The 27456-nt window shown below is 52.3% G+C and overlaps 9 protein-coding genes across 9 annotated transcripts; 6 read left to right on the top strand and 3 right to left on the bottom strand.

Annotated features, from left to right (window-relative positions):
• Positions 1 to 3443: 3443 nt before the first annotated feature.
• plyB-3 (putative pectate lyase B) lies at positions 3444 to 4534 on the top strand (the record flags this gene model as incomplete). The annotated part of the gene is made up of 3 exons (XM_036639584.1): positions 3444 to 3750; positions 3809 to 4053; positions 4109 to 4534. 3 exons carry the CDS (start codon positions 3444 to 3446, stop codon positions 4532 to 4534), a joined length of 978 nt encoding a protein of 325 aa, XP_036494776.1.
• Positions 4535 to 4912: 378 nt separating this feature from the next.
• On the bottom strand, positions 4913 to 6522 carry CGCS363_v007734 (Bypass of stop codon protein 6; the record flags this gene model as incomplete). The annotated part of the gene is made up of 5 exons (XM_036639583.1): positions 4913 to 5412; positions 5469 to 5652; positions 5702 to 6103; positions 6160 to 6174; positions 6226 to 6522. 5 exons carry the CDS (start codon positions 6520 to 6522, stop codon positions 4913 to 4915), a joined length of 1398 nt encoding a protein of 465 aa, XP_036494777.1.
• A 1632-nt stretch (positions 6523 to 8154) lies between these two features.
• Positions 8155 to 9530, top strand: CGCS363_v007733 (Secondary metabolism regulator LAE1; the record flags this gene model as incomplete). Its single annotated transcript, XM_036639582.1, has 7 exons — positions 8155 to 8333; positions 8390 to 8556; positions 8614 to 8631; positions 8694 to 8757; positions 8813 to 8864; positions 8936 to 9021; positions 9077 to 9530. The coding sequence occupies 7 exons, from the start codon at positions 8155 to 8157 to the stop codon at positions 9528 to 9530; spliced, it is 1020 nt and encodes a 339-aa protein (XP_036494774.1).
• Positions 9531 to 10984: 1454 nt separating this feature from the next.
• On the top strand, positions 10985 to 12695 carry CGCS363_v007732 (putative transporter; the record flags this gene model as incomplete). Its single annotated transcript, XM_036639581.1, has 2 exons — positions 10985 to 12432; positions 12482 to 12695. 2 exons carry the CDS (start codon positions 10985 to 10987, stop codon positions 12693 to 12695), a joined length of 1662 nt encoding a protein of 553 aa, XP_036494775.1.
• Positions 12696 to 13439: 744 nt separating this feature from the next.
• Positions 13440 to 14426, top strand: Ldah (Lipid droplet-associated hydrolase; the record flags this gene model as incomplete). Its single annotated transcript, XM_036639580.1, has 1 exon — positions 13440 to 14426. The coding sequence occupies one exon, from the start codon at positions 13440 to 13442 to the stop codon at positions 14424 to 14426; it is 987 nt and encodes a 328-aa protein (XP_036494772.1).
• Positions 14427 to 14675: 249 nt separating this feature from the next.
• Obscurin lies at positions 14676 to 15643 on the bottom strand (the record flags this gene model as incomplete). Its single annotated transcript, XM_036639579.1, has 4 exons — positions 14676 to 14711; positions 14762 to 14770; positions 14825 to 14901; positions 14953 to 15643. The coding sequence occupies 4 exons, from the start codon at positions 15641 to 15643 to the stop codon at positions 14676 to 14678; spliced, it is 813 nt and encodes a 270-aa protein (XP_036494773.1).
• A 1139-nt stretch (positions 15644 to 16782) lies between these two features.
• On the top strand, positions 16783 to 18972 carry ITP1-7 (Itaconate transport protein; the record flags this gene model as incomplete). The annotated part of the gene is made up of 5 exons (XM_036639578.1): positions 16783 to 17310; positions 17384 to 17624; positions 17691 to 17759; positions 17809 to 18261; positions 18368 to 18972. 5 exons carry the CDS (start codon positions 16783 to 16785, stop codon positions 18970 to 18972), a joined length of 1896 nt encoding a protein of 631 aa, XP_036494146.1.
• Positions 18973 to 20610: 1638 nt separating this feature from the next.
• On the top strand, positions 20611 to 21423 carry CGCS363_v007728 (uncharacterized protein; the record flags this gene model as incomplete). Its single annotated transcript, XM_036639577.1, has 1 exon — positions 20611 to 21423. The coding sequence occupies one exon, from the start codon at positions 20611 to 20613 to the stop codon at positions 21421 to 21423; it is 813 nt and encodes a 270-aa protein (XP_036494145.1).
• Positions 21424 to 21978: 555 nt separating this feature from the next.
• On the bottom strand, positions 21979 to 23169 carry CGCS363_v007727 (uncharacterized protein; the record flags this gene model as incomplete). The annotated part of the gene is made up of 1 exon (XM_036639576.1): positions 21979 to 23169. One exon carries the CDS (start codon positions 23167 to 23169, stop codon positions 21979 to 21981), a length of 1191 nt encoding a protein of 396 aa, XP_036494148.1.
• Positions 23170 to 27456: the final 4287 nt, after the last annotated feature.

Genomic DNA, 27456 nt, shown 5'->3' with positions numbered 1-27456 from the left:
CTTGAACGTGAGCTCCGCCTGATGATCAAGGTGGATGAAGACACGATCTCATTCCGTACTTTGGCCTGCTGTTTATATCGTGAGAAACTACATGATGGAAGCACGTCATTTGATGAGTCCCACGTTGGACCATCAAGCCGGTGACAAGAGCGCCTGGCTCCATGCGTTCGGCAAGGAAGCCCGGAGCGGATGACCCACTTAGGCACCCGGGCCTCCGGGCTTCAGAGCCGGATGTCGGTCGGAAGTCCCGAACAGGAAGGGTGCAGAGAAAAACATCCAGGCACCCCCGCTTCCTACCACGGCGCTAAAATTGCGTCATCATAGCTGGCGGTGTGTCGGCTTTCACACCTCGGTGACGGCTTTATGGTTGTCAGCTGACTCTATGCAGAGCTTAATCCTGCTCAACACGATACCTAATACTAAGCATGAGCATCACTGCTCGATATGGCCGAGGCCCCTTAAACTCCACTGGATAACTGCTGGCGTTTGGCGGTTATTGTTCTATCAGTATTGCCTCAAACGCCTGTTCCGTCTCTATCGCGTGGCATTTATGTGCTTCAAGGCCGCAGCGAACTGTAACGAGTATGAAGCCGAGAATTCACAATCAACAAGCCCACTGGCGAGAACCATTGCATCATTTACTAGTCCTGCCCCTAGAGCAGATTTGATTAGAGCGTGTTCAGTAGATCAAGACAGCCAAACATGCAAACTCCCGAGATGGGAAGAAGCCATTTTGCGGCTCGAAGTAAGGGGGCATAATACGATTCCATGCCCAAATTCTAAGTAGGACTTCTATCTGCAGCCATTCGCAGTAGGACGATATATCAGCGGAAAAATACTCGATAGCGGTAGGAGATGGGCCGAATATGGTAAGGTCCTCCCCGCTCGTCTTTGGCGGAAGAATTGCTGCTTGATGAACTACCTATACGAAGCCGAGATATTGACCACTCATCTAGATCAACGAACTGACTCAAATGATCGTATCTTACTGTGCAGCCAAGCTTCGCTTCCCTGTACTTATCCGCTCATCTGATATTCGTGGACACTGCCAGGACGATACAAAAATTCAAGAAACGCAAGAATGCGGTAATTGGTATTTTAAAACCCCGATCTCCTAGAGATTGGTTCATATCGACCGACCAGTAGTATATAGCTGAGTCGTTGACATCAGCTGAAGCAGAAAACGAGGGGTACTGCGCAGCTTGCATATTTGAGGTTGCTACCGAACTCGGGTATCTCGTTTGATGGGACGGCGTGCCAACATGCTGGCGATCATTTTCTGGCAACCATCTTCCTGCTCGGTGCCATTTCCGTGTGGTCATTCGGTAAGCTGGCGATTCATCCCATTCGTGCGAAATCCAAGTGGTGACGATCCCAGTCTCACTTGGGCAAGGCGTGGAGAACGGTTAGGCCGATCGGCGCATGGAAGCATCAGTGTCAATGACAGCAAGTCTGGAACTTAGTGTCAAGTCAACACTTGGGATGCGCGGTAAGATTATGTCAAGATCGGGCGGCAGCAGTTTGCAGCTCTGGCGTAGGAAATTGTTGACTGTAGAGTCTGCCATTCACCAGTCTCAATCTTGTCCCATCTTGAGAGGCGGCCGGTGTTGTGCGAGTGAGAGAGCCTACCTAACATGTAGAGCTACCGCGTTGAAATCATTACCGGACTATTATCACGGTCTCCCTTCAAAGCCTGGCATGCGCTCGGTCTTTGTCTCTCCTTTTCCCTCAAATAGAAGAGATTCCCGCCTCTTGTGGAGTTTCGGTCTTTTCTCTGGTTTGAATACGAGCTGCTAGGAGTTTCAGGTACTAATCTCCTGCGTTGTATCCGTAGCCATGAAAAAGCTGCCAAGGCTGGATCGATATAAAGCTCTTGGCGTAATTGTTTTGGTTGGGCCGACGGGAGATCACAAAGGCCGCATCAGGCGGGCGAAGCAGAGAGGCGCAGAAGAGGAGTCGAGCTGGTGAAAGAAGAGAGGTGAGAGACAGATGTGAGAGGGGCAGGTGCGCAGAAAACTTGCGGGTGATTGGCAAGAGACTTTGCCAATGCAGAATGCCAATATTCGCAGTCTTGGCGGTCAATCCCCCTTTTTATAGTGCTACACGCCAAGACCGCACTTTTTGCTCACTCACTTTGTTTCTCACTCCATCGGTCGCAATCTCACTATCTGGTTTTTGAAAAATCGAATTGACGATGTCCAAGCTTTGGATGTCAGGGAAGACGATCGTAGAGATGTCGTTGCACGTTCTTAAGACTATTGGCTTGTATCTAGGTGAGAAGGGTTGGCAGCTGTGTTGCGTCTCACTGTGTTAACGAACAGGGGTCTGCCCCCTCCTCAGGACCACAGCACGCAATACCCCTGTCTTCCCCCATCCGATCAGCAACACATCTGCTCAGATAGGCGACGGCTCCCGCTGTAGCTGCTCGGCGACACTCTCATTCAAGTTCTTCCTCCAACAGCCAGCGCGTGTTCATTTGGATGAGTGCTTGGCATTCATCTATCTCTGAGATGCCGCGCGCGCTACCGCACTTTCAAACGCTTGAAACATGCACGCTTGGCAACTCTAGCGCAGCGTCACATCATCGCGTGCTGGGCAGCGGTACTGCCCATTTTGGGGGCTGGCTGGTTCGTGGTTTCGACGATGAGTGGGTAGTCGCTAGTCATCCGATGAGCCTATTCCCAACCCCTGTAACCTTCGTCTTCACTTCGTCTGTTCTTTCCAGCACCCCAGTTGACAACGTCCCAGTACCACAGCTACATTCATGATATACCGAATCGCAAACGAGCTCCGAACTCCACACAGCAGGCTGGCTACTGCCGGACCCCTTCCCGTTCTATTTGTCTCCTACACTCTTTAGGAAGTCAAGCCATGCCCAGCCCACTGGTTCTGGCAAACATGCCAGTCGTAAGGGACCAGAAAGTGAACCTCCTTACTCGCGCCGTTCATCTCAATGTGACGGTCTTGTGTGAGGCCAATCAGATCTGATGGCGAGCGGTCACGGCCAGCTCTCTGTCCACGGCCTTTTCGTCCCGAGATTCTCAACATCCTGGCGCTCCTCTGAGGCTACCCTAGTCTTTGCTGACGGGGAAATAATCAAGGGAGTCGATGGAGCTGCGGAGTGCATGCGATAGGTCGAGGTGGTTCTGGAAATCAACGTGGGTTGACCTCGTTTGCCGCTTCCAGGAATCACGAAATACCCCATCCAAACCAGAAGCCAAGATTCCGGATCTTCGATCTTTGTATATAAGACCTCAGTTATCGTCCCAAGTTTGTGCCCATAGCTTCTCTTGCTCCTCATTCGCGCCTTCTTCAGTCTTTCATTCTACCTTCAGTTCATCCCATTATTCTGACCAACGTCCAGTGCTAGTCACTCGGTTCACACTATCTTGACATCCTTTCTTATTTCAACCTAAACCAAACGACCCCGTACAAACATCAAGATGAAGTTCTCCGCCGTTACCCTCATGGCTGCCCTGGCTGCGGCTTCGCCTACCAACATCCTCAGTGCTCGCAACGAGCTTGCTCGCCGCCAGGCCGCTGAGGCTTGCAATATCGGCTACTGCACAGAGAATGGAGGTACCACTGGTGGTGCCGGTGGTGACACCGTCACCGTCAAGTCCGCCGACGAGCTTGTCGCTGCTGCCAAGAAGGAGGGCCCCCTGACCATCATCGTCTCCGGTGCCATCTCCGGCAGCGCTAAGGTCCGCGTCTCCGCTGACAAGACCATCATTGGAGAGAAGGGCAGCTGTAAGTGGCACAATATAATCCAGCAAGTAGATTGGTTGAGATTAACTGACTGTTTCAGCCCTCACTGGTGTCGGCCTGTACATCCGCCAGGTCAAGAACGTCATCGTCCGCAACATGAAGATCGGTGGTGTCAAGGCCACCAATGGTGATGCCATCGGCATTGATGAGTCTACCAACGTCTGGGTTGACCACTGCGACCTTTCCGGTGATCTCTCCGGAGGCAAGGACGATCTCGACGGTCTCCTCGACGTCTCCCACGGTGCAGACTGGATCACTGTCTCCAACGTCTACTTCCACGACCACGTACGTTTATCATGATACATCGTCTTATCTTAGCAATATGCTAACAACGACACAGTGGAAGGGATCTCTGGTCGGTCACTCTGACTCCAACAGCGGCGAGGACACCGGCAAGCTCCACGTCACCTACGCCAACAACCACTGGTTTAACGTCAACTCCCGCGCTCCCCTCGTCCGCTTCGGTACCGTCCACGTCGTTAATAACTACTACGACAGCTTGATCCTCACCGGTGTCAACACGCGCATGGGTGCCCAGGTCCTTGTCCAGAGCTCCGCCTTCAACAAGTGCCCCGCCAAGGCCATCTTCTTCGCCGACTCCAAGCAGACCGGTTACGCCGTCGCTGAGGATGTTGACCTCGGCGGTTCTGAGAACTCTGCCCCCAAGGGCACCCTCACCTCCTCCTCGCTGCCCTACAAGATCGCGGCGCTCGGCTCCAGCAAGGTCGCCGGCACCATCCCCGGCACCGCTGGCCAGAAGCTGTAAGCGGCTCTGTGATAGGTGGATTGAACGTGGTGGGATGAACGCATCTTTCTTTGTACATACTTGACTCAGTATATATGAGTGGCGGCGATGACCCGTTGATATACACCCCTAATGTGTACATATGGGGTCGAAATGTTTTGCCAGAGCTGGATATTTGGAGGCATTGTATATAAATCTGCCGTCTACCACGTAGACTGAACAAGATTTTCTCCCTACAACCCGGCCTTCTTGCATGAATTCCGGTGCTTCTCTAACCTCGCAGTACTTCGAGAGACGTCTTGGAAATGTATTTGGGCTGATTATCCTACTCCGTTATTGACATCCAATGATCTTCTAGTCTATTGTGCCACTCTACAGAGCCATGCCCAGTGTAAACGCCTAATCTCTCTTCTTAATGCGAGGGAAACACAGCCATACGATAGCGACCACAGCAATGAGAGCCAGAATAATGGGCTGCAGCACAGCGACACCCTTGCTAGTCGCAATCGCGCCAATGATGAAGGGGAAGACAGTGCCGCCGGTGCCACCAATCGCCATTGCAAAACCGATAGCACTCACATGGATATGCTTGGGAAGTAGCTTGGCAGTCATCATCACAGCACCGGGAAACATGGGTCCCAGGAAGAAGCCCAAGAAGGCCACAGCAATAGCCGAGACGACGAACTGAGGAATGAGCCAGAATAGCAACTGAAGGGCAATGCAAAAGGCCAAGTAGATGGTGATGCACAGCCTTTCGCCGTAGCGCTCAGTCACAAAGCCCAGACCCGCTCGGCCGAGGGCTTGTCCGGCCCAAAAGCCAGTGGCGGAGATACCGGAAGCATAAGCAGATGCTTTGCGAACCCGCAGCATGAAGGTGACGATCCAGCCACCGAGACCAACTGAGGGTGGGATTAGCTAAGGGGGCAAAGTAAAGCCAAGGACTTCGGTGACATACCTTCGACGCCCATGTATGCGAAGAAGAAGAGGGAGCAAAGCCAGGTGACCTTGGATTTGAGTGCAGCTCTGGTTCCAGCACCGCCCTCTTGATCCTCGTGCGCGTGCTCTGCGCGGTAGACGGCGCCCGTCTTTTGCCAAAAGGTGATGGTCAGGCCTACCAGCTCAATTACCGACATTCCGACCTGATAAGTGATTAACACAGGCCCTTATGGCTTTGATTGTGTCACTTACCATGAAGTAGTAGTAGTTGTACCACGGTAGCTCGGCCTTGACCACCATTGATGTCGCGATGAGAGGTGAGATCAGGGCTCCTACGGAATAGAACGAATGCAAGAAGCCCTGGATGGTATTCGCCTTGTCCATCGCACCAATCCAGGCACAGAAACATGCATCCGTCAACCCATTACCAAAACCGCTGATTGTGTTGGCAATGACGAGAACAGGATAAGGAGGATGGAGGGCGAGGATGATGTAGGTGGTAATGTGGCAAATGGGCGCCATGATGGCGACGCCTCGCTGGCCAAGCTTCTGGTGAATGCGAGCATTGGTGAAGGCCGCGACGGAATAGCCGGCGAATGGGGTCAAAAAGATGAGAGATACGATGGTGTAACTGAGGTCATAATAGGTTTCGAGCTGTTCATCAGTGAGCATTGTGGACCCCGCGTCTTGAATATGAGAGCATGAAATACATATGGGATCAAAGCCTGTAAACCGTCAGTCAGAGTTGCGGGTCAAGAAGAGGTAAGATGACTTACACCAACTGCCGCGTCGTTCATTCCGGCAATGATGAAAGAAACGAAGCAGAAAGTGAGCCGGCCCATGTTGCCCTTGGGCGAGTTCCATCGTTCAATCTCTCCATGGGCATTCGGTGGCGGGGTGACATCACCACCCTTCGAGTCGATGGACTGGTGCTCTTCGGGGCCGTCTTTCTTCGGCGAAATGTCTCCAACAGGACGGCCGTGGCTCGAGCCAAGGCGGCCGAGCTCGTACGCCTCCGGGCCGAACGCCGTGTGACGTGTGTCAACGCGAGTCTCTGTAGCGGTTTGTGACATGGCGATTGGAGACGCGACTGCGCGCTGTCGTTTTCAGAATCAAAGTGTCCGACGAGACCGCTTGAAATTCAAGAAGATGAGGAAGACATTGTAGATTAAAATACGGTCAGCGGATTTGACTTGGCCCGCCCTCGCTTTCGCTCCCGATGGTTGAGAACGGCGGGGCGGGGAAGCCGGTGACGGTGCCCCGATGATTACCCGGGCGATCGGAGACTCAACCGGAAGAGCTAGCGGAGTGTCGCTCGGAGTTTTCGATGACTAAAGCGTTCCAAAGGCGGCTTTGGTAGAGTGTGATTGGCTGATTCTCCTGACTCGGCCCAGTAAAGTGGTTCAAATCATGCGGGCCGAGTCAACTGAGGAAGTTCTCCGCGAGTTTTCCGCGATTGAACGAGACAGCGAACGCGACCTTTCTTGTCTGACTGAGGTTCAACAATCTTTTGGTACATGCTGGTGATCTAGGCAAGAGGTAAGCTTTGGCAAAGTCTGCACAATGATCGAGCTTCTGAGCTCAATCACCGGTCATGTAATTCCTCATCTGCTCATTCACCGATGGGATAACATGTGTCATTGACATAGTCATCGGAGGAGCAAATTACGCACAAGTTGTCAAAGTGGCGCTATCTGTCATATCCATGATGCGATCCGAAGCCGGGGTATGGGACTGCTTGAGAGATTCGGCGCTCGGTTGTATGCCGGGCGCCGACAGGACCGAGATGCCCCATATTTGCGGCGTAGATATCGGTCCCGTCTTGGGTCTTTCATCCGGAGGCACTTCCAATAATGTTTGCGTCCATGTGGCAGTTGAATTCTCGCGTCAAGGTGTCTCTTCGGCCAGGTTATTTAGCATAGGTAATGACTCATAGTGCATGAGTCACTGGAAGCACCATGAAGAACCCAGCTTCCCAGCCTACAAACGATATATCGCTTTCATCTTCAGTACGCGTTAACTTGATAATATAGTTGCCTGGAAAAGTTGCGCTCCATAGACGAACCTTCCATGGCGATCGTAAACTGAGACAATCCGATTTACTCAGTCACCCGTAAGCATGAAAACCCGCCGTGTCTCCACTTCCAACACAGATTGAAATGAATCTGGTAGTCTCATTCCCCCAATACACCGAATGGGTAAACCGGGCTACGGGTCTCAGGTTGTTCCATTCCACACTTCAATCCAAGGTGCGAATCAGGCGATGCGCCGGAATGCGCGGGAGCCTCCCTTTCGTGGCAGTGGGCAGACCCGGAGTGTGGGAGCCCAACACGAACCGGACACATCCACAAAATCTCCTACTCCGGCAAACTGGCCCAGTCATGCCCCAGCGGACTTTGAGGTCATTGAAACATGCGCCAATCACAACGCTAACTGGGAACCATCAGCGGAGACTTGCGCGTAGTTAGGTAATCGCGTTGTATCCGGAGCCACCATTGAAGAATCATTAGCGGCGGCTCCTTTATTCGCTGTGGATGATGCGGATTGTCGCAAGGTGCCGTCTTAAAGCGAAGCTGACACCCGACTCCCGTGGGCGGCACTTGTTACCCCGCCTGCACGTCGTGTAGCTGTCGCATTTCCACGAAAACGCCGCACGATTGCAGATTGCAGATCACAGAGGATCCCCGGCACTGATCCACATCGCCATGGCCACACCGGGTGCCGACTCGGCGACGACAGCGGGAGAGCCGCCCGAATACATTGAGGTGGGCGACACGGCCACGCCCGAAGAGGCGTCTGAACCTGAGGACTGGGATGCGCGCTCATCAACGTCGACCTCGCTAGCATCAGGTATCCAGAGGCATGCGTTTGCCAACGGTCGGAGGTGAGATATTCTCAACTTGGCTGCAGCACTGCATCGGGACTGACAGGTCTATCCAGGTATCATGCCTATCGCGATGGGAGATACCCCATTCCCAACGATGAGACAGAACAAAACCGTGAAGACATGAAGCATGCCATGGTACTGGAGTTGAGTGACGGGAAGCTTTTCCATGCCACGATCGGCGATCACCCCCAAAAGATTATCGACCTTGGAACGGGCACTGGTACAGTCATCCTGCAAGTCTGAACGCGGCAAGATGCATGCTAACAATGCTTTAAAGGTATTTGGGCAATGGAAGGTATGTCAAAGATAGTGTTGAGATTCCATGCAGGTCGACTGAAGCTGAGATGATCGATTCAGTTGGAGACCAGTACCCTGGTGCCGAGGTGACTGGCGCCGACTTGTCCCCGATTCAACCTGATTGGTAAGTCATACGCAGATCTAAGCCAACTTTATTGTCCTATTCTAACATTACAAAGGATTCCGCCAAATGTGCGCTTCATAGTAGATGACGTCGAAGACGAGTGGTTGGTAGGTGTAACCTGTGTGTTACTATCAGTACCTATGAAGGACTGTTACTGATAGAGAGCCGCCCATCTCAGTTTGACAAGGACTTTGATTTCATCCATATGCGCAACCTTGCGACTTGGGTTCACAATCTTCCCAAGCTCTTGGAACGCTGTTTCGCGTAGGACTCTTCTTTCCCGAAGTCCCTGTACGCCCTGCTGACTCCGGAGCTGTAGTAACCTTAAGCCCGGTGCTTGGGTTGAAACCCAAGACTTCAACTCCAACGTCAACTGTGACGACGGGACCATGCCAGATGACTGGGCCCTTATCAAATTTTGGGCCCTTCTTCACGAGGCAATGCTCAAGCTAAACGTTGACATTCGGGTTGCTCCACAAATCGGCGAACTGATGGAACAGGCCGGATTTGTCAACGTGAGAAAGACAGCCTACAAAGTGCCGATTGGCACTTGGCCTAGAAACAACATCCTCAACCTCGTCGGCGAGTACATGCGCACAATTATGGAGGATCTGCTTGGCGCAGCTGCGAGCAAGCCACTCAAGACGCTGGGCATGACGGACACGGAAATCCAAGTCTTCCTCGTGTCTGTACGAAGCGCCCTGAGGGATCGCAACGTGCACGCTTATGGCACATATTACTCATGGGTTGGGCAGAAGCCGCTTGATGCATAGTCACGGTCGACAAGAATTGTTAGTGTCATCCTTGGTTTGAATGTACGATCGATTGTTTTCTGTCAAGCTCTTCAGCGAAAGTTTGGATATTACATAAACGGCCACTCTTTATGGTATTGAATCGTGTATAGCAACCTTCGGTTAAGCCATTTACAAAACACGGGAGAAAAAACGCACCTGTGGTAGAACTTTGAGTAACATATAAACAAGAAAAAGTAGAACTTGTCTCGGAACCAAGAACAATCTGGAATGCAGTGGGAAAGACATCTTGTGGTCACTTTCAGCTGATGAGAAGACAGGAAAGGTCCTGATGTCTTTAGCCACAACGTGCCCCCTTTGTTTATGAGAACTTCGCCAGTGCCCCTTCAACTTCTGACAGGTCAGCTTCTTGCGATAAGCAGACAGGACTCGGGAGCAGAGAATCGGCCAAGACGAAAATGGCCAAAGCATACACCGCCAGCAGCTTTGGTCTGGTATGCGCCAACAAACTCATTGCCTGAGACTTGCCGCACATCGGGGCTTGCTGAATTTGCGGGTGCCGTGGCTTGGATCGGTACTGGTCTTTATCATATCTTGCAGTGCGAACCGATCGACCTGAACCATGCACACATGTGCGACGACACGAATGATGGCGTTCTCATGTCGCTCCACAATTTTCCATGGCCATTCCAGGTTGTGTTCAGAAGGCACATCTCATTTGGCATGGGGACGCGAGTGGCACAGAAGGATGCAAGTTACCGATTGTGCTTCCCTATTGTCTCCAAAACTCAGAACCGTCCAACAATTCACTCGCGCGTCAACCCTAGTTCGCCCAGCCATGCAGGTGCCCTTCTGTGAAACCAGCTGAAATTCTGTACCACGTTGGAGAAAGAGGGGATGATCAATTGTCTGGGAATGATGGCTTCTTGACCTGGGCCAAGACGATATCGGTATGTTTGTCGAAATGCCGAGAGAAAACGATCCGTAACGGGCTTGTCTCCTCCATCTGATTTACTCGAGCCTTACTGGGTCGGGAAGGCCCCGGTATCTCGGTAGTCACAGTTAAGACATTCCCAAGTCCAATCGGTGTGAGACATACCATGTGGACTTGGCACATCTGCAATAATAACGCCAGATGCCCGTGGCTTTGGGCCAGCGAATCCTGCAGGCAAATGTTACTCAACTTTGAATGCCAACTGCACTCGACCGCTGTCCTCCGGTTTCCATGAAAAAGGGGCCCCTCTCCGAGCTGCCATCTTGTCAACTTTGAGGGGCACAGTGTTACGTTTGTCGGAACATTACAGTCCACACACCGTCACTTCTTGTATTACACGCTGGCATATTCTTATTTGATCCCTCTTCCCCGCTGCCGGTGTTTGCCTGAGCTATTCAAGAAGCCTTGTCCACAGTGCCAACCTTGTCAAGGTGCATTCACATACCTACCCATCGAGTTTCTCGACTTGACGTCTATCAGCATGTCGAATCTTCACAGCGACAGCCATCAAATGGGGAAGGCATTTCCTCGGGATATTGAGCGCAAGACAAGCGACGCTGAAATCAGCAATACAACCCCGAACGCCTCCTTGAGAGAGAAGCACAGCACCACCCATATTCAAGGCATCCACTCGATCGACGACGGCGACAAAGCAAAGCTGCGCTCTACCATTGTACGCAAGTTTGATGTCCGCCTGGTGCCAGCAATGTTTCTGGCTCACCTTCTATTCTTCCTGGACAAGGGAAATATTGCCCTCGCCCGTATCAATGGTCTCGAAGAGGATCTCAAACTCAAAGGCAACCAATTCAACTCATCGTTGGCGATGTTCTTCATCCTCAACATTCTATTCAACATCCCTGGAAACCTCGCTGTGCGTCGTGTTGGTGGCGCCGTCTGGCTACCATCCCTGATCGTCGCATGGGGGCTCGTCACAATCTCTTCAGGCTTCATACGCAATTTTGCCGGATTATGCATCACTCGCATATTTCTTGGTCTGACCGAGAGCTCTTTCCTTGGGGGTGTTTTGATATATCTTGGCTTCTTCTACACCGCTGACGAGCTTATCCTGCGCGTCGGACTATTCTACTCCAGCACTGCCCTAGCAGGATTTCTCGGAGGTCTTTTAGCCGGTGGACTTGGACAGATCAGAGTCGCAGACTACAATGGATGGCCATGGATCTTCTTCGTCGAAGGGTCCCTGACCGTCATTCTCGGAGTTGCCTTATTCTTCTTTCTCCCGCACACACCGGCGGACGCAAAGTTCTTGTCTCCCGCAGAAAGGACCCTCGCTGTTCGTCGAATGCAAGCTCAAGATCGCTGGCACTTCCTGGAACACCAGGAGTTGGACCATTGTGAATCTTCTGAGAATGATTCAGGCATGGAAGGGACCGTTTCGAAAGACCCTCTTAACTGGGCAACAGTCAAGAGCGCCATCTTCAACGTCGTCACACTCACCATTGCCGTCGGCGCCTTTTTCTCCATCGAAGCAATTTACAGTTTCGCCATGTTCTTTCCGACCATCATCGCTGCTATGGGGTACAAAAGTCTCCAAGCATCCTTGATGACAGCTCCGCCCAACTTGCTCGCCCTGATCTTCACAGTCGGCATTTGCTTCTGGAGTCAAAGGTCAGGGAAGACAGCCCTTCCCCTGAACGTATGCAGTGTCATCGGTGTTTTGGGATACATGATGCTCATTATTGGAGCAAAAGTTGGCCCGCCGCCGCTCGGTATGAACGCCAAGGTACAATACGCCGGTTCATTTCTCGTTGCGATGGCAGTCAATGGAACACCGCCTCTAGCTCTCACTTGGCTTAGCATCAACGCATCACCACACTATGTGCGAGCCATTGCTTTGGGATTCGTCCTGTCAATTGGAAACACTGCTGCATTCCTGGCATCATTCACTTACATCAAGACAGAGGCGCCTCAGTAAGTTTTGCACTTTGATTCACATTATTGATGCTGACTTCAGACGCAGATACATCAAGGGGCATTCAATCAATTTTGGGTGCCTATTTGGTCTCCTCATCATCGGTGTCACACTTCCGTTGTACATGAACTGGGAGAACAAGAAGCGTGAGCGGGGCGAACGAGACTACAGGCTGGATGAGAGCCGGCAGAATGGCTTGTCCAAGGGGGAACATGAGTTTAGACTTGGGTGGATGCATCCGGGTTTCCGTTTCAAGGTCTGAAAATCTTTTCAGAAGTTTCCTGGGCGTTGGGCATCCGGCTAGAGAAGACTTGTGAACATGAGGTCAAGTACACGTACACACATATGGGAGGGCAGATGGTCGAGACGTTGTTAGGATACCACAGCGAATACACCACAACCTTACATCGAGGACAGTAAGTATCATTTTGCAATGTGCGTCTAGGTTGAATTCACGGCATACGACTAATACATATGGTTCATCTGCCCGTCTATCGAGTCAGGAGTTCCCAGAAGCGCCCGGAAGACCAAACATGGCCCGTGAGTCTGTCAAGAGGTTGCCTCCAGCCCACGCCTTATCCTCCTTACTCGTGTATTCAGCTGACGCGGCTGTACAAGAACCTGCATCAACGATGAGCGATGTCACCAAACAGTCTAATTTCAGAAGCCAAAGAAACGAGGGCCTTTGTAGCTCATCATCGAGGTCGACAACGGGACCAGACTGATGAAAGATACGTACCGGATGCCATGCTTAAACGCCGATCCGCTCGGTTATCGCCGCTATGCAGCCGCCGTCACGACGCTAAAACACAAAACACAGGGGCAAAGAACAGCAATTTCGATCCGTTGCCGAGGTGGATCCCCCCGTCAATCAACCTCCTTTCACCCTTCACTTCGACTTCGGACGACACCAGTCTTCGGCACTGAGCCGACTTCATCTGTGCGGGCCGTGCTGCGTGTTGCGAGACGGGCTTCATCAAAGCGTGCATACATACAGACAGGAACGATGACAGGCCACGGTCTCCTTTTCTTCATCCCGGGCAATCCAGGCCTTGTGGACTACTACACCGACTTCTTCGACTCGCTCAAGGCCCGCATCGGATGGGCGGATGGCCACATCCACGTCCATGGCCGCGATCTGTTTGGCTTCCGCGATGACAGCCATGAGCCCTTCAGCAATGAGCATCCGCCGTACGACCTGGAGCACCAGATCGAGGCTGTTTACAACCATCTGGCGTCGCTGCGGCGAACAGATTCGACGCGGAATGCGCCGGGAAAGAAGGGCGAGCCGTATGACTTCATCATCTTAGCGGGGCACTCGGTGGGCAGCTATATCGCGCTTGAGATTTTTCACAGACATCTCAAGGACCCCTCACGTGCACCGCACCTCAAGCTTCACGCGGGTATCTTGCTGTTCCCGACGGTTACGCACATAGCCCAGTCTCCTGCAGGAAAGAGGCTGGACCTCATCCGCACGACACCAATGCTCAGCAACACCGCACATGTCATCGCGCAACGGTTTTTGGACCTGTGGCCCGCGGCTGCATTGCGTTGGTTTGTAAGCAACGTGTTAGGGATGGGTACCAAAGCTGCAGAAGTCACGACGGGGTTCTTGAAGAGCCGCGACAGTGTGTGGCAGGCTCTGCATATGGGCAAGGATGAGATGAAGGTCATCACTGAGGAGAAGTGGGACAAGGAACTTTGGGAGATCGAAGAGGATGACCTTGGCAGTGGCAGCGGGAAGAGAACTACGCCTAGATTCTTCTTCTACTTTGGAAAGAAGGACCACTGGGTTGCAGACCACTTCAGAGATCACTTCATCCGAGCCCGTGAGAAGCATATTGAGAACGGCTGGGCACGAGTGGAGATTGACGAGAGAGGACTCCCTCATGCGTTCTGCACCACGGAGAAGAACAGCGAGATGGTTGCTGACAAGGTCGCACAGTACTTGAAGGAGCTTTGGGATGGGCTTACACCGTCAGAGTCGTCGTAAGGCGGGTAGGGAACATTATGATTTTAGAGGGTTACATGATACTAGATAATAGACAATAATTGTATTGCTCCCATCGCTCTTGTGATATCCTACACACAAAGAAAAGGTTTTTGGTGTCAGAATTTTGCTTGCTCCAAAACTCCGTTCACTCCCCATGAATCAGCTTGCCTCGAGTCTTCCACTCTACATGCATGCTTCCTGTCGTCGCCCCTGAGGCCTAGTGTCGTCTTGCTGACATTTAGCTGTGATCTATATTTGCCGGATCTCTGTCACGTCCTCCGATTCCTACGTAGAGTTTAGTTAGGCATCGGCCTGCCAATCTGCAGGCTACTAACACTGGCAGTCTGTGGCGAACGTCAGTATGGTATCCATTGTACTCGCACTGATCTTCAGCTCACCTCCGCCTCAGCCTTCTGCTTCTTACGCCTCATCAGGCCGTAGATAAACACTCCCATCGCCAACAGTGATACACCGGCTGCGAGCCATGTCAGTTTAATTTCAAGTGAAGCTCATGACAAAAACTTACCAACACCACCAAACACACCCAACAACACAACAGCGGTAGGAGTTCCACCAGCGCCCTTGGGCATGGAGCTGGAAGAAGCAGAAGATGCGGGAGGAACAGCTGCAGCAGGAGGTGGTAATGGGTTTGCGCCGGTCGGAGGAGGAGTGGCACCGGGAGGAATGGGAGGCGCGAGACCTAATGAGGAGCTCATGGGAGGCAGGGGAGGAGGCGGCGGGTTCATGACTGGCGGAGGAGGTGGAGGCGGCGCGGTGTTGGCCGGAGGCGGAGGAGGAGGAGGTGCCGCACTCGTAACTGGTGGCGGCGGCGGCAGCGGTGCTGGCTGAGGATTGATCACAGGAGGCGCCGGCGCCGGTGTTGCAGTGACCGTGACTGTTGTCGGGATCATGATCATCACCGTCTGTGTGATGGTCGCAGCTGACGGGGTCACTGTGACGAAGATCGTGACCGTCGGGACGTTCGCATTGTTATTAGGTGGCAGTCCATTTGCCGGGGGAGCTGTTCCTGGAGTTCCCGGCTGTGGTTGGCCATTGTTGATGATGATACCGCCAGCTTGACCTAACACAGATAGAAGTTGGTTCGGATCGATGGGGAGAGCGTTGGCGTTGGGAGGGCCATTCGCGGCTGCCGCAGCCTTCACCGCGTCGGGGTTGGTCTTCGCATTTTGCTCCTCGCGCTTGACAATTTCCGCCATTTTGATATTCGTTCGACTTTCCTCCACTTCGACTTCTTGTCCTTCCTTCCTTCTTTCAAGACAACCCAGGTCTTGAGTCTGACCAGCGAAGGCGAGGGTCTTCTTCGGTAGACGGGCCGAGAGGCGACTACACACTTACAAGCATATCACAGATTGCTTGCCGTACGAGACCGATTTGTTGCGCAACCGAGAGAGAGTGGTGCTAGAGTATGAGTGAACAGCCGCGCACTACTGAAAGACGTGGAGGCACCCATGCAGTTTTAATTCAGGCCCTGTCTTGGCCGTGCAACTATTTGACTTCTGGCTCGTGTCAAACTTACAGGACCGAGGCGCCACCACTCGGGCCTTCGGTATGGCCCTACGGCATTGGGATTGCCTCATTGGGTAAGTGGGCAGCAGGTTTCTGGGTGAAGATGCTGAGGTTTTGAGTGTCAAATCCAATGTCCCCGAACACTGGAGGAAAAGAAGGTGTAATTGTGGGCTTTGGGAGAACGTGCGCTCCCCGAGCCCCTCGTTTCCCCTCGTCATTCTCATCTTCCACTCTGAGTTCAAGGCTCGGCTGCTCTGATTTGTGTTGAAGGCGCCCTGGAGGGGATTGGGGGCCACACCCTCTGATGGGTGTAACCACTGCGACGCCGTGTCGAAGCAGCCTCGGTGTTTCATGAGCAGGCCAGAATTGGTCCAGAAGATGGGATGCCAAATGGCTTTTTGTGTTTTTCGAAACCAGTTTCTGTAACCTGCAGTCGCCGTGCATATGAGAGGGTGGGAGCTCGGCCGTGCGTAGAGTCGCAGGCTACCCCCGTCCAACTCTTCAAGGGGTCAGACTTGTTCCCGCTTTCTGCCACACTCTTCCATCCCAATGGGTTGTAATTCATCAGCTTGTTTTCTGAAAAGGATCAATTTCTCCTTGGATTTCTGTATTCGCGGTCCTCCTGACGTCAAGGCCGATTATGGCCAGCAACCGGCTGCGTCACTGCGTGGCGGTGGAAAATAAGGCTTTCCTTCAGTGAGAATGAACGCTGGAGCCCTTATATGCTTCCATGCAACCGAGCGCAATGTTCATTAGTGCCGCTTAGATAGGTTTCCATAGACTCTCTTCGACCGACGACGACCGAAGAGAAGGCAAGATCAACAGAGCTATGAACCCCAACAGACTCCAATCGCAGCAACAAAGGCCCGGCGTGAAGAGGGGTGTTCTGGGAAGTTTGTCTGCAGCTTCAGCGGCAGCCTACAACTTTCTTGCTCACGACTTTGAATTTGTGCCGGACCGGTATCATGACGACAAGTTCTTTCCCACACGGCTATCTCGGGCGGGATCTAGTATCCGACTCGGTCGCGCTCGCGGCCGGAACAACTATCCACTGAGACCGCCGCCCATTCGGAAGAGGACATGGCAGAAGGATGCAAACGGGGAGTTGCGCAGCAAATCATTCGAGGACTCGCAGTTCAGTCACCCATACGATGAAGCACGCGGAGGAAACGACCGAAACCCGTTTGACGACGCCAATGAGGTGGAAGAACAGGACGATGAAGCCGACGAGGACGAACCGTACCACGTCTTTCCGAAGCGACAAAAATGGCTGGTCATTGTGATCATTGCTACAGCCGGCCTCTTCAGTGGGTTGTCATCCAATATCTACAACCCGTCTCTTGATGCCGTTGCGCAGGTAAGACTCGGCCCGTTCCAGCGGTAATGGTGAGAGCGAGGGTGATGCTGACGCTGATTGTTATTACTCGCAGGACCTCAAAGTCAGCTCTTCGCAGGTTTCCCTGACAATCACGTCTTACCTTATCATGCAAGCCGTGTCTCCTCTCCTATGGGGACCCATGTCAGACACATTGGGCCGGAGGCCGACATACATAGCCTCCTTTGCAGTCTACATAGGCGCCAACGTCGCGCTTAGCTTCTCACCGAATTATCCGGTGCTGCTCATCTTCAGGGGTGTCCAGGCCGCAGGGAGTGCGTCAACTGTCAGTATCGGTAAGCTGCCATAGTCTCCGTTTCTCCCTTCGACTACCCAATTTGGCAACTAACGGCAGTTCCAAGGCAATGGAGTCATTCAGGATATCTCGCCGACTTCCGAAAGGGGTGCATTCATTAGTTTCTACCAGGCCAGTAAGTCTAAGTTGTCAACATGCTACACCATGAACTGACACAACTGCAGTTCGAAACTTCAGCACAGCGATAGGTCCCGTACTAGGCGGCGCCTTGGCTAATTCACTTGGCTTCCGCTCAGTCTTTGTCTTCTTGCTCATTGCCTCGACGCTTATTATCATTGCAATCATTGTGTTTCTTCCCGAGACAATGAGAAGCATCGCTGGCAATGGTGCAATCAGACTTAAAGGTCCAGTTTACAAGCCTTTGATCAGGTACATCAGGAAAGAGCCTAGGTACATGCAAGATCCAGACGGTCCTCTGAATTCCAACAAAGTCACTATCTGGACGTTTCTCAGACCCTTCAGACTGTTCAGGGAGAAGGATCTTGTCATCAACCTCATCTGGGGTGGGTTCGTCTACGCTATCTGGAACATGGTTACCACCAGCACCACACCCGTTTTCAAAGCACGGTTCCCTTTCCTGAACGAGCTGCTCTTGGGTGTGGCATTCTTACCCAACGGTAAGTGGGGACTCACACTCCAACCCTTCCCTCAGCTGCAGCGAATCCCAACGCTTCTCTCGGCTGAGGGAAGCACGTATCAACTCGACTGACATATCATGTGCAGGCTTCGGGACCATTGTCGGCTCTGTCTTGGCCGGGAAGCTGTTGACCCGGGATTACAAGGCCATTTCGGCCGAATACAAAGCAACGCATAACATGAGGGAGGACGAAGAGTTGTCCCCAAAGGATATGCCGCCAGACTTTCCCCTTGAGAAGGTTCGCTTACAACGGCTTCCGTGGATAGTGGCATTATTCACCGCGTCCATCACCGGCTACGGATTTTCCTTGGCATATCCCGCGGCGACATCTCGACCCGGGTGGATAGCTCTCCCCCTCGTGTTGCAATTCCTCATTGCAGCCTCGGCAAACGCCATATTTGCTCTCAATCAGACAATCATCTCGGACCTTTGTCCCGGACAAGGTGCGAGTGCAACAGCCATCAACAACTTAGTGCGATGTGGTCTTGCCGCCTTGGGCGTGGCCTTTGCGGAACAGATGATTAACGCTGTGGGACCGGGGACAGCATTCCTGGTGTTGGCTTTGGTGGTCATAGCCGTGTCGCCCATCCAAGTTCTCAACCAATACAGAGGGCCCAAATGGCGGGCGGACAGGGCAAGGAGAGGCGGCTCAAAGGCCACTGCGGCCGTGGAGGATCGACAAAAAGCTTAGGTACGGGTCTGGCATGACGCGAAAATATTTGGAGCGTTTGTCTGCAATCACATTGGGAATCATATTGGACGAAGCGAGCATATTCAGCATTGTTAGAATTCACACGACACAGATCATTACATGAAATACCATCATACAGACCATGGGGTGTCGAGCATAACCCAATGATATCCATGGCTAAGATACACTTGTTGGTAGAACTGAATACTATTTCTGTAGATCTCTCAAATTCTATCTACACTGAAGTCATTGCAGCGAGATTGACTCCAGCTCTAATTCATATGAGATATCATAGGACCCTCCATGAGCTGGAGTAGACTTCCGCCTTGTTGCCAGGCGTTGTCATCCACTGCCATCACAATCGAAGTCAACCTCGCACGATCATCTAAATGATCCTTCATGATCAACATACCCATATTTCTGGCGAACGATTCGACTGGGGTAAGCCCTCCACCAAGACAAATCTTATGGCAATCATTTCCGCTGAACACAGTTTAGAGTTGCCCAGGGGGCGATCTTGTGCGTTGCAGGCCGTCTGGTGTTTGCGTTGAAACACGGGACCCGGGTCCTGTAGCCAAGGAGATCCCGGCAGTAAAGCATCCCAAACCAACATCGGTGGTCCGTACTCAATGCCTGGCTGCCGCATAGGTTTCCCAAAGCGGTGGGCATTGGCGCCACTCGTCGTTCGCCGAAAGTCGCATTCACGTGGCATCTCGGCTATTTGGCATTGTCATATTTGATAGATTAGACAGCTCCTGTCAGATGGAGTACGGAGAAATTTGAAAAGAGCCGGTCGCCGGAGTCACGGCAGCGCTAGGGCTGCAGGATTCGGCATGCTCATGTCAGTTTGACAGATGCAACTGCCGTCTTCCGTACCCGGTGTGTTGAAGGATTCCAACCCGACCTGCTTACCTGTGAAGGTCGGTTCTACCGCTACTCTATTCTATAGCATAGCCTTTTAATCTTGGCCGCTTCCGCGAACCAAGCGGAGCAGCCCGCCCTCTTCCAAAAGTCTACTGGAACTGAACTGCAGATCCCACGCTCACAGACCGTGGGTCTGAGCTGGTGAGACTAGGACATCCCTGCGGCGCGATTGAACCCTATGATCTTCTTGAGCGGCTGTTTTATCTGGCTAGCCAATCTATCTGAATCTGGACTGACGGACAACTTACATCAGCCGCTAGAACGTGTCGCGAAAGGACGAAGATCCAGCAGCAGTATGGGCTGAGAAGCTTAGTCAAACTCTGCTGGCTTCGGGTCCAAAGACCCGGGAAGTATGTCGACGATAATAGGGCATGTCTCGCAAGTTGTTCTTCTTAAGAACTGGCCGGAATACAGAGGTGTTTCCGGCGATTATTCTGATATTCCGGTCCCTTTCGGAATTATCCGACCCCGATTGAGTTGTGTAAAGTCTGGTTCGTGATTCAATGAAGGGCATGGCGACCAAGATAGAGGTGCGAGCTCGTGTGATTGATTCACTGTCTGGGCTGCGACCATTCGAGACCATCTTATTGATTCACTAATGAAGGGCGTGATGTATTTAAGGAAGGGAACTTGTGATATGTTTCTGGTTTTCGTTCTAAAAATAGACACTTCAAAATCATCAAGACTCTGCAAAAGCAAGTTCCATGATCAAAAATGATCGACTTCATGCCTCTCCCAAGGTCTGACAACTATGACGTGAACGGGGCAAGATATCTCATTCACTTTTCATTCCCAGAGGACTCCGAAAGGTGGCATGTCAAATGCATGAATCTTGCAGCACTTGCTAAAGATGATCCGGATTGGGGATGGGACACGTCCGATCCTCTGCCCGACGGGAAGTTTGCAAGTATAGAACGAGGACTCGAGCAACTAAAAATGAACGACATCAGCATCAACATCAGAGATGACTCAGAAGATGTCGTGTTGATTACAGGCTTTGACGATGCTTACAGGGCCAGGCAGAATGCAAATATGAGAGTACCGGATCTCGATGACGATATCGCAGAACTGCTTTCTCAATTTCGATTCATCGCCTTCTTCTTCTATGAGGTCGAGTTGCTCACTGCTGTTACTCACTACTGCCAAGGAGACTTCGAGTTTCCCGGTAAGAACTTCGCGAAATTTGTGAAAAGAACACCACAGCCTGGCCACAGCCTGCAAGAATGCGTCGCCCCTGGCAAAAGACAGCACATCATCATCTACTTCAGCCACAAAAGCTATGAGAATATCTCAAGATCGACAATCGGTCTATTCGACAGATACGACATGGAGCAAGACCCAGCGTTTCTCTTCATGAGTGAGTACGCGTCTAGTTATGATGCGTGTGCTTCCGAGTCACGAGCGCGTGGGGAGTTATTACCTCAACTACTTTTCGGGCTGGATGATGATGCTTCTGATGACGAGGATGTTTCTTCGTTGGGGCAGGACATCGGAATTCTTGACCGTGGTGACGTTCCTGGACAGTAAGTATGGGTTAGTAGGAGAAGAAATGGTTGGACTTAGGATATATCCAGACAGATAGTGAATCAAAGCCATCATAGATGGAGTATCTCACCTTAGCCAGTAAACATCCCATGATGGACGTAGATCTGTCCATGTTTCTTCATTTTCGGTCGGATCATGATCCTCGAGAGTATGTCGTAGTACCTCGGTCTCAAAGCTCATACACACAGCATTTCTCTTCAGAAATGGCGAGTATTTCTCTCAGAGTTCCCTACTCACACATTGGGAATCTATCTCACATTCTCTAGCAAAGATTCCAGTATAATACCTCAAGAATAGACAGATTCCATGACACATGCTGGCGGACAGGTCATGTATGAGCTTTTCTGAGACGCAAAAAGCTTATGTATAATATTTGATGTTTCTGATATCTAAGTAGCGTGTCTGTTCCATTGACGGATCATATTAGGCCTGCGGCGATACAGGCAGATGAGACCCGTGGAATCATTATAAGTCCCTGTCTACACATGGAGGATGCCGAATTAAATACCAGAAACCATTTACAATCATCTTCCATCCTCATGATGTCCAATACTCAGTTGTTCTGTAAGCCTTCTCCAGTGTTATACCGGCAGACATCGTCCCCCGAGCATCGATGCCGTCACGGCGGACAAGCACCTTTTTCTCTACGTCGAAACAATTATCGACGTTAGTCAGAGAACAAAGGTCATACAGCCTCTTGAATGTCATATCACAATATTTTCCTTCTCTGAGAGAAACGACATCCCATCCGTCAGAAGTTGTACTGTTGCATACAAGTGAGGCTTCATGGCCTTCGGCTTCTGTCACGATGAGATGGCTGGGATCGCGGTTGGATCCTCGCCGCTTGCTGAGAACATTCTCGGTGCGGTTCTGCGCAGGCTCTGGGATAGAACGCCGCAGCTCCTTGATCGTTTTGATGCTCTTGATCTGAGGCCTGGTGTAGACGCCTTTGTCCCATACGACTCTGTCGACAGCCAATTCAGGACTTTTGTCGCAGCCCTCCAGCCCGGTTTCCTTGTCCACATCATACTGAAGCGGTGGCTTGAAGAATGGAACAGTCCCATCAGGTTCGAGACGTCGCCACCAGCCGAATCGTGGAGTGCTCCTGCAAAGGTACTTCTGCTGATCCTTGCGGTACATCTGGATCTTGGAAGGTGTCCCGAGCATGTCGTTTACGTGGAAACTGATAGACCGAGGATAGTTGTCGACGATACCGCCAGAACTCATATACACGCACTTTGGGTATTTGTCCCCAACTTTGCGCTGGCTGAGAAACCACTTTGCGCCGCAGTACATGGCGAGATCGCCGTACCATGTGGCACTGAGTTTGCCGTTGGAGACCTGGACAGCTGAGATGCAGATAGTCTCGGAGTACAACTGTGATATCATCACGTATTGCGCTGTTGCCATTGGGTCCCTATTCTGGGTGTGTGGGATCTTGTAGATGTTGTCATCGGGGTCGTTGCTAACCGGTAGCTTGTCCCTGTTGTCCTCGACCCAGTGTTGGCCGATTCTTCTTCCGCCGTCGTCCCAGAGTGAGATGAAAGGCTCAGAACCCGACGCTTCCAAGTTGGCGCCATCTCCAGTGACAATTGTTATCCAGGTTTCGGGTATGTGTTTGTCGGGAATGCCGGCATCGTGTGACCACTTGAACGGCATGATGAGGTTGTCTGGCCCGAAGAGAAATCCTAGAATACGGGCTCCGGCGGCGAGGTTAACGTTGACCATTCTGGATATTGCGGAAGGAGAAAACCATGATCATAATCACCGGGGCAGGGGCTTGATGGCGTTTGGGCTTGAGATGTCGGGTTTCGGGCTTCGTGGGCAAAAGGGGGAGCAGGGCAGCCACAGCCTTTGGTCAAGATTCTCATAGCTGACTTTATATCATGCAATTTTCATTCACGTTGGGTTTTGAAAGATCGGGAGATTTATCCAAGAGGGATTGTTGGTGGAACCGACGTGTAACGGCAGTCTCCCTACGATGAATGTGGTCGTTACATTGCTTTGTTGACTCGCCCGTCTTCGGGTGCCAACATAAAGTGAGATACGCATGCGTCTCGACACGAGTATTTGGCGTTCTACAGTCCCAAACATGGTAACATCTACGGACCAGGACTTGTCTCCCAGCGGTAACAACGTGAGGGAGGTTTTCGTACTGAAGCTCTCTCTTGAACAAACGGCGGGTTCGCAAACGCGATACATGTATCCACAAAGCTTCATTCTGCACGCAACTCATTCGCAAATAGCGTCAAGCCATTTCACCAAGGACTCAGGTACTGAAATTGAACCGTATTCGTTTTGGACTGTGAACGTGAGCAAGCTTGCCTCGGCAAGAACAAAGTCTTAACATGGGGGCCGGAGTATCTTGCCGCCTTGCGATGCAAGTTTCACTGGTAGTCTCTTATCAGTAAGTTGCGTGGGATCAACGTTGTGTTGTGCATGTGCTGTATGCGTCCCTTTATTGAACCCCAGTTCCGCAGCATGGCAGCCTGATAACGTGTTACTACATCCGCTTGAGCTGGTTGTGCTTGCTGACTCTATCCTAGGATTTATGGAATTTCTCACATCAATAGGACTATTTTGTGTGGGAAATCCCATCACTCGAAGGTTTAAGCCGACTATGACGCAGGATTCTGTCAGAATATTGTTCTGGCACATATCGCTAGGTCATTTCTAACAGCTTTAGAGGCGACATTCGTTGCTAGGTGTTCCTGATCTTGTGAAAGAAGAAGCACGTCTTCGGGGCTTAACAACCAAAAGGCTATTGCTTCAAGCTTAAGCTTGATGAGTAAACTAGTCGCCTCCTTCGTTGCCATCCACGAGCGCACCAATGATGTAGTTTGGAGGCATACATTATTCCCGCTATGGAAGTCTTTCGGCGGAAAGCGGTAAACGCACGAGGCAGCTCGGTTGCCGACTTTGCACTGAGCCTTTCAAAATCTTTGGATGGCATTGCGTCTAAGGGCCAAAGTGTTTAGTGTGGTCAGCAAGCGCCAACTCCACGCCTGGAAGCTTTCAAATGGGGCAACAAGGTGAGATGGCGAGACCGAGGTCTCCGCCAGTGACAATGGCATTAGGCAAGCAAACATTCTCGTGCGAGCGTGACTAATGCCAAGATGCAACGGCCGTTTCTTTGTCGTGAGCGTTCTATTTTCATTCTGAGAAACACAGTGGAACGACGATGGCTTGGCCCAACGCACCGTGTTTGAAGAATGTCTGGCCATAGCTATCCCTCTGAAGAGTATTGCACTTCGCGAGGGCTATCTCATACCGGGAAGAAGATCTCAGAGCCAGACATGGCGAGCCGTCTTGATCGTACGTAACCCTCATAAAACGATTGTGAAAAACTAAATCAGCGACTCGTCGACGAATGTGGCTATGTCATTGGCCCGGGCGTGTGGCCACACACATCAACGCACCCCATACGAGAACGAATCTGCTTCAGGAACAAACTTTGTAACCGTGCCTCGCGGCGTTGAAACTTTTTAACCTGCATAAGAAGTTTGCTTAACGGCAATAAGCTTCAGAGTATTTCTCCGCTAGCCAGGGGCCGGAAACGACCGAGAGGGGCCAACCATGTCACGATGAGGCACCAAAGGGTTAGAACGACCAACGATCGCAGGTCATAAATCATGAATTTTCTGAAATCGTACCTATGTACACAGTACCGAGTTTCCCCCTATTTCCGGCCAAAGCCATCCCATACCACACCAGGCACCGTCAACCCCTTATTCGTCACAATTCGGTATTAAACCACCAGAAAGAGTTACCGAGTTAAAAGGTTTAGATTGATTACCCACGAGCAATGAAATGACCGTTATCGATTTGAATCCAAGCTGTCTGTTCCCGTGTGATCGCTATCTCCGTAGTGTACGCTAAAACTCAATTCCCTGCACAAAGTGACTCGTCAACACAAATTCACTCGGCTTGGTTTCTCGACGGAACGGCAAGGGGCAGACCCGCCGCTCCAGCCGGCTTCGGGGGAGGGGCGACACCAGGCTTCGGAGGCTGCGTGCCGGGCTTGGGGCCCTGAGCACCGCCAATGAGAGCACCGGCCTCGATGGCTCCCGGCGGTGCGGGAGCCGGGCTATTTGGGTCGGAGCCTTTCTGCGGCGCGGGAGCAGCGGCCGGTGGTGGCGGCTGCTGGTTAGGTGTCGCTGGGGTGTTGCCCGGCTTGGGCTTGACACCACCCGCAGCAGCACCACCAGCAGCAGCACCACCTCCGACCAACGCCCCGGCCGCGACGGCTCCGGCGGGAACGGGAGCGGGTTGGTTGTTGTTTGGTGGAGGCTGTTTACCTTTAGTAGCGCCAGCTGCGGCAGCACCTGCGTTGGCAGCACCAGCACCAGAGGCCTTCTTCGGAGCGCCTGCGGGAGGAGCGGCTGGGACAGCGGCGGGCGGTACGGCGGCAGGAGGAGCGGCGGGCGGAGCAGCTGGTGGAGGAGCAGCCGGAAGAGGCGGGTTGCTGGCCTTGGCTGGAGGAGTCGTCGCCTTCGCCTTCGCCTTAGCCTTCGCCGGGGTGGCGGCCTTCGCAGCCTTCTTCGCGGCCTTCTTGGCCTTCTTCGCCTTCTTCTTCTTCTTCTTGCCGAGGACCTTCTTGAGCAGGCCTAGCAGCTGACGGGTCTGGAGCTCGGTGTCGTCACCGCCGCGGGCGGCCAATGCAGCATTAGGCTGTTCAACAGCGGCTACATCGCGACCATTGATCTGGGGAATGTCGGCCTGGGGACCGAGTTCACTGGTTGTGTTAGTGACCTGTGACCTGTAACCTCCGTCACGTATGCCTACTTGAAGTCTCCTCTGGCAACGTCCGTTCCAGCTGGGGCACCGTTGATGCCGACCAGAAGGGCCGAGGCGAGCAGGAGTAGGGGAGTTGAGAACCTCATCGTAGTGAGTGAACTAAATATTGACTAATAGTATGATGAAAGAGAGATGAAGTGTCTTTGACCAAGTCAAGCTTGGTGGCTCAGTGGGAAGATTTTCTCGTATCTGCAATGCCTTGGGGGTGGGCGTGAACTGAGGGACCTGCCTGCTCCTCCAAACTGGAAATTGGGTTGGGCCATCTTCCTTTAGTAGTTTCTCTGAATGGCCTCGACTGTGTATTGCTGTCAGGGATACTCTACCCTCGTCCAAACCTTGGGCGAAGTCGTCCACACTATCCCAACATGCGGGTGTGCCGATCGATTGGTCGCGATTTCAGATTAAAATTCGCCGGAAGGACGACTCGCGAGTCTCTGAAACCAGTAATCGCAACTGCAGAGAAAAGAGAGATGCCAAAGTTCACCGGTTCGAAGTGCCCGACCCCGCGTGGATTCGCGCCTCCGCATGTTGCCGGATCGACGGGGACGGGGATACCACCTTGCATTGGAGTTTGTTATGGATCAGCGCAGATGAAGGCATTGCCCTGCGTCGCCCGATATCCTGACTTATTCGGGCGAAGTGGCGTTTCGCTGTGGTGTTTCGGGGGTGGGGAGGCTCTCCTCGTCTGATGTCGACGATAGGCAAACTCCTGCAGGAGGAAGCGAGAGATATCGATTCGTCCCATCTGATGTCGTTTCAGTCCCCCTTCATTGGTGGTGTGCCTGAAAGGCGAAGCTCCTCACAGTCTTCGGCAAGCGGAGCCCTGGTCTTAAGCTTACATAGGGCACGATGTTGCGAGCGACCGGGGCATCCAGGCAGGGGGATGGTGGCCATTGTGGAGGGGAGCCAACTGGCGGTTCGACTTCGCCCGATGCAGGCTGGAGGCTTCGGGAACCTTGCACCTCTCGACCTTTCCCTGATTCTGACGATAGTTGGAAGTTAGGTTTGTGTTAGTTCCACTTCGAAAACGTTTTGGAAGTCAGAGGGCGCGCTGCGTGGCCTGGGTCTTGGTTGGCCACCTGCAGGCTGGGAAGTTATTCATCGTCTGCCGAAAAAACTAAACTTCTCAGCCCATGCGTGGGAGAAAATTGTATTCGCCCGGATCCATCTCGTCCTAGAACCCACGTTGTCCCTCGCGCGGGCGCGCGGAGAAAGGGG

This window comes from Colletotrichum siamense, assembly GCF_013390195.1.
Source record: "Colletotrichum siamense strain Cg363 chromosome Unknown KSG_Cg363_contig05, whole genome shotgun sequence".
Classification (NCBI taxonomy): domain Eukaryota; kingdom Fungi; phylum Ascomycota; class Sordariomycetes; order Glomerellales; family Glomerellaceae; genus Colletotrichum; species Colletotrichum siamense.
The sequence above is the reverse complement of the archived record's forward strand: the minus strand, read 5'-3'. Positions and strand labels throughout refer to the sequence as shown.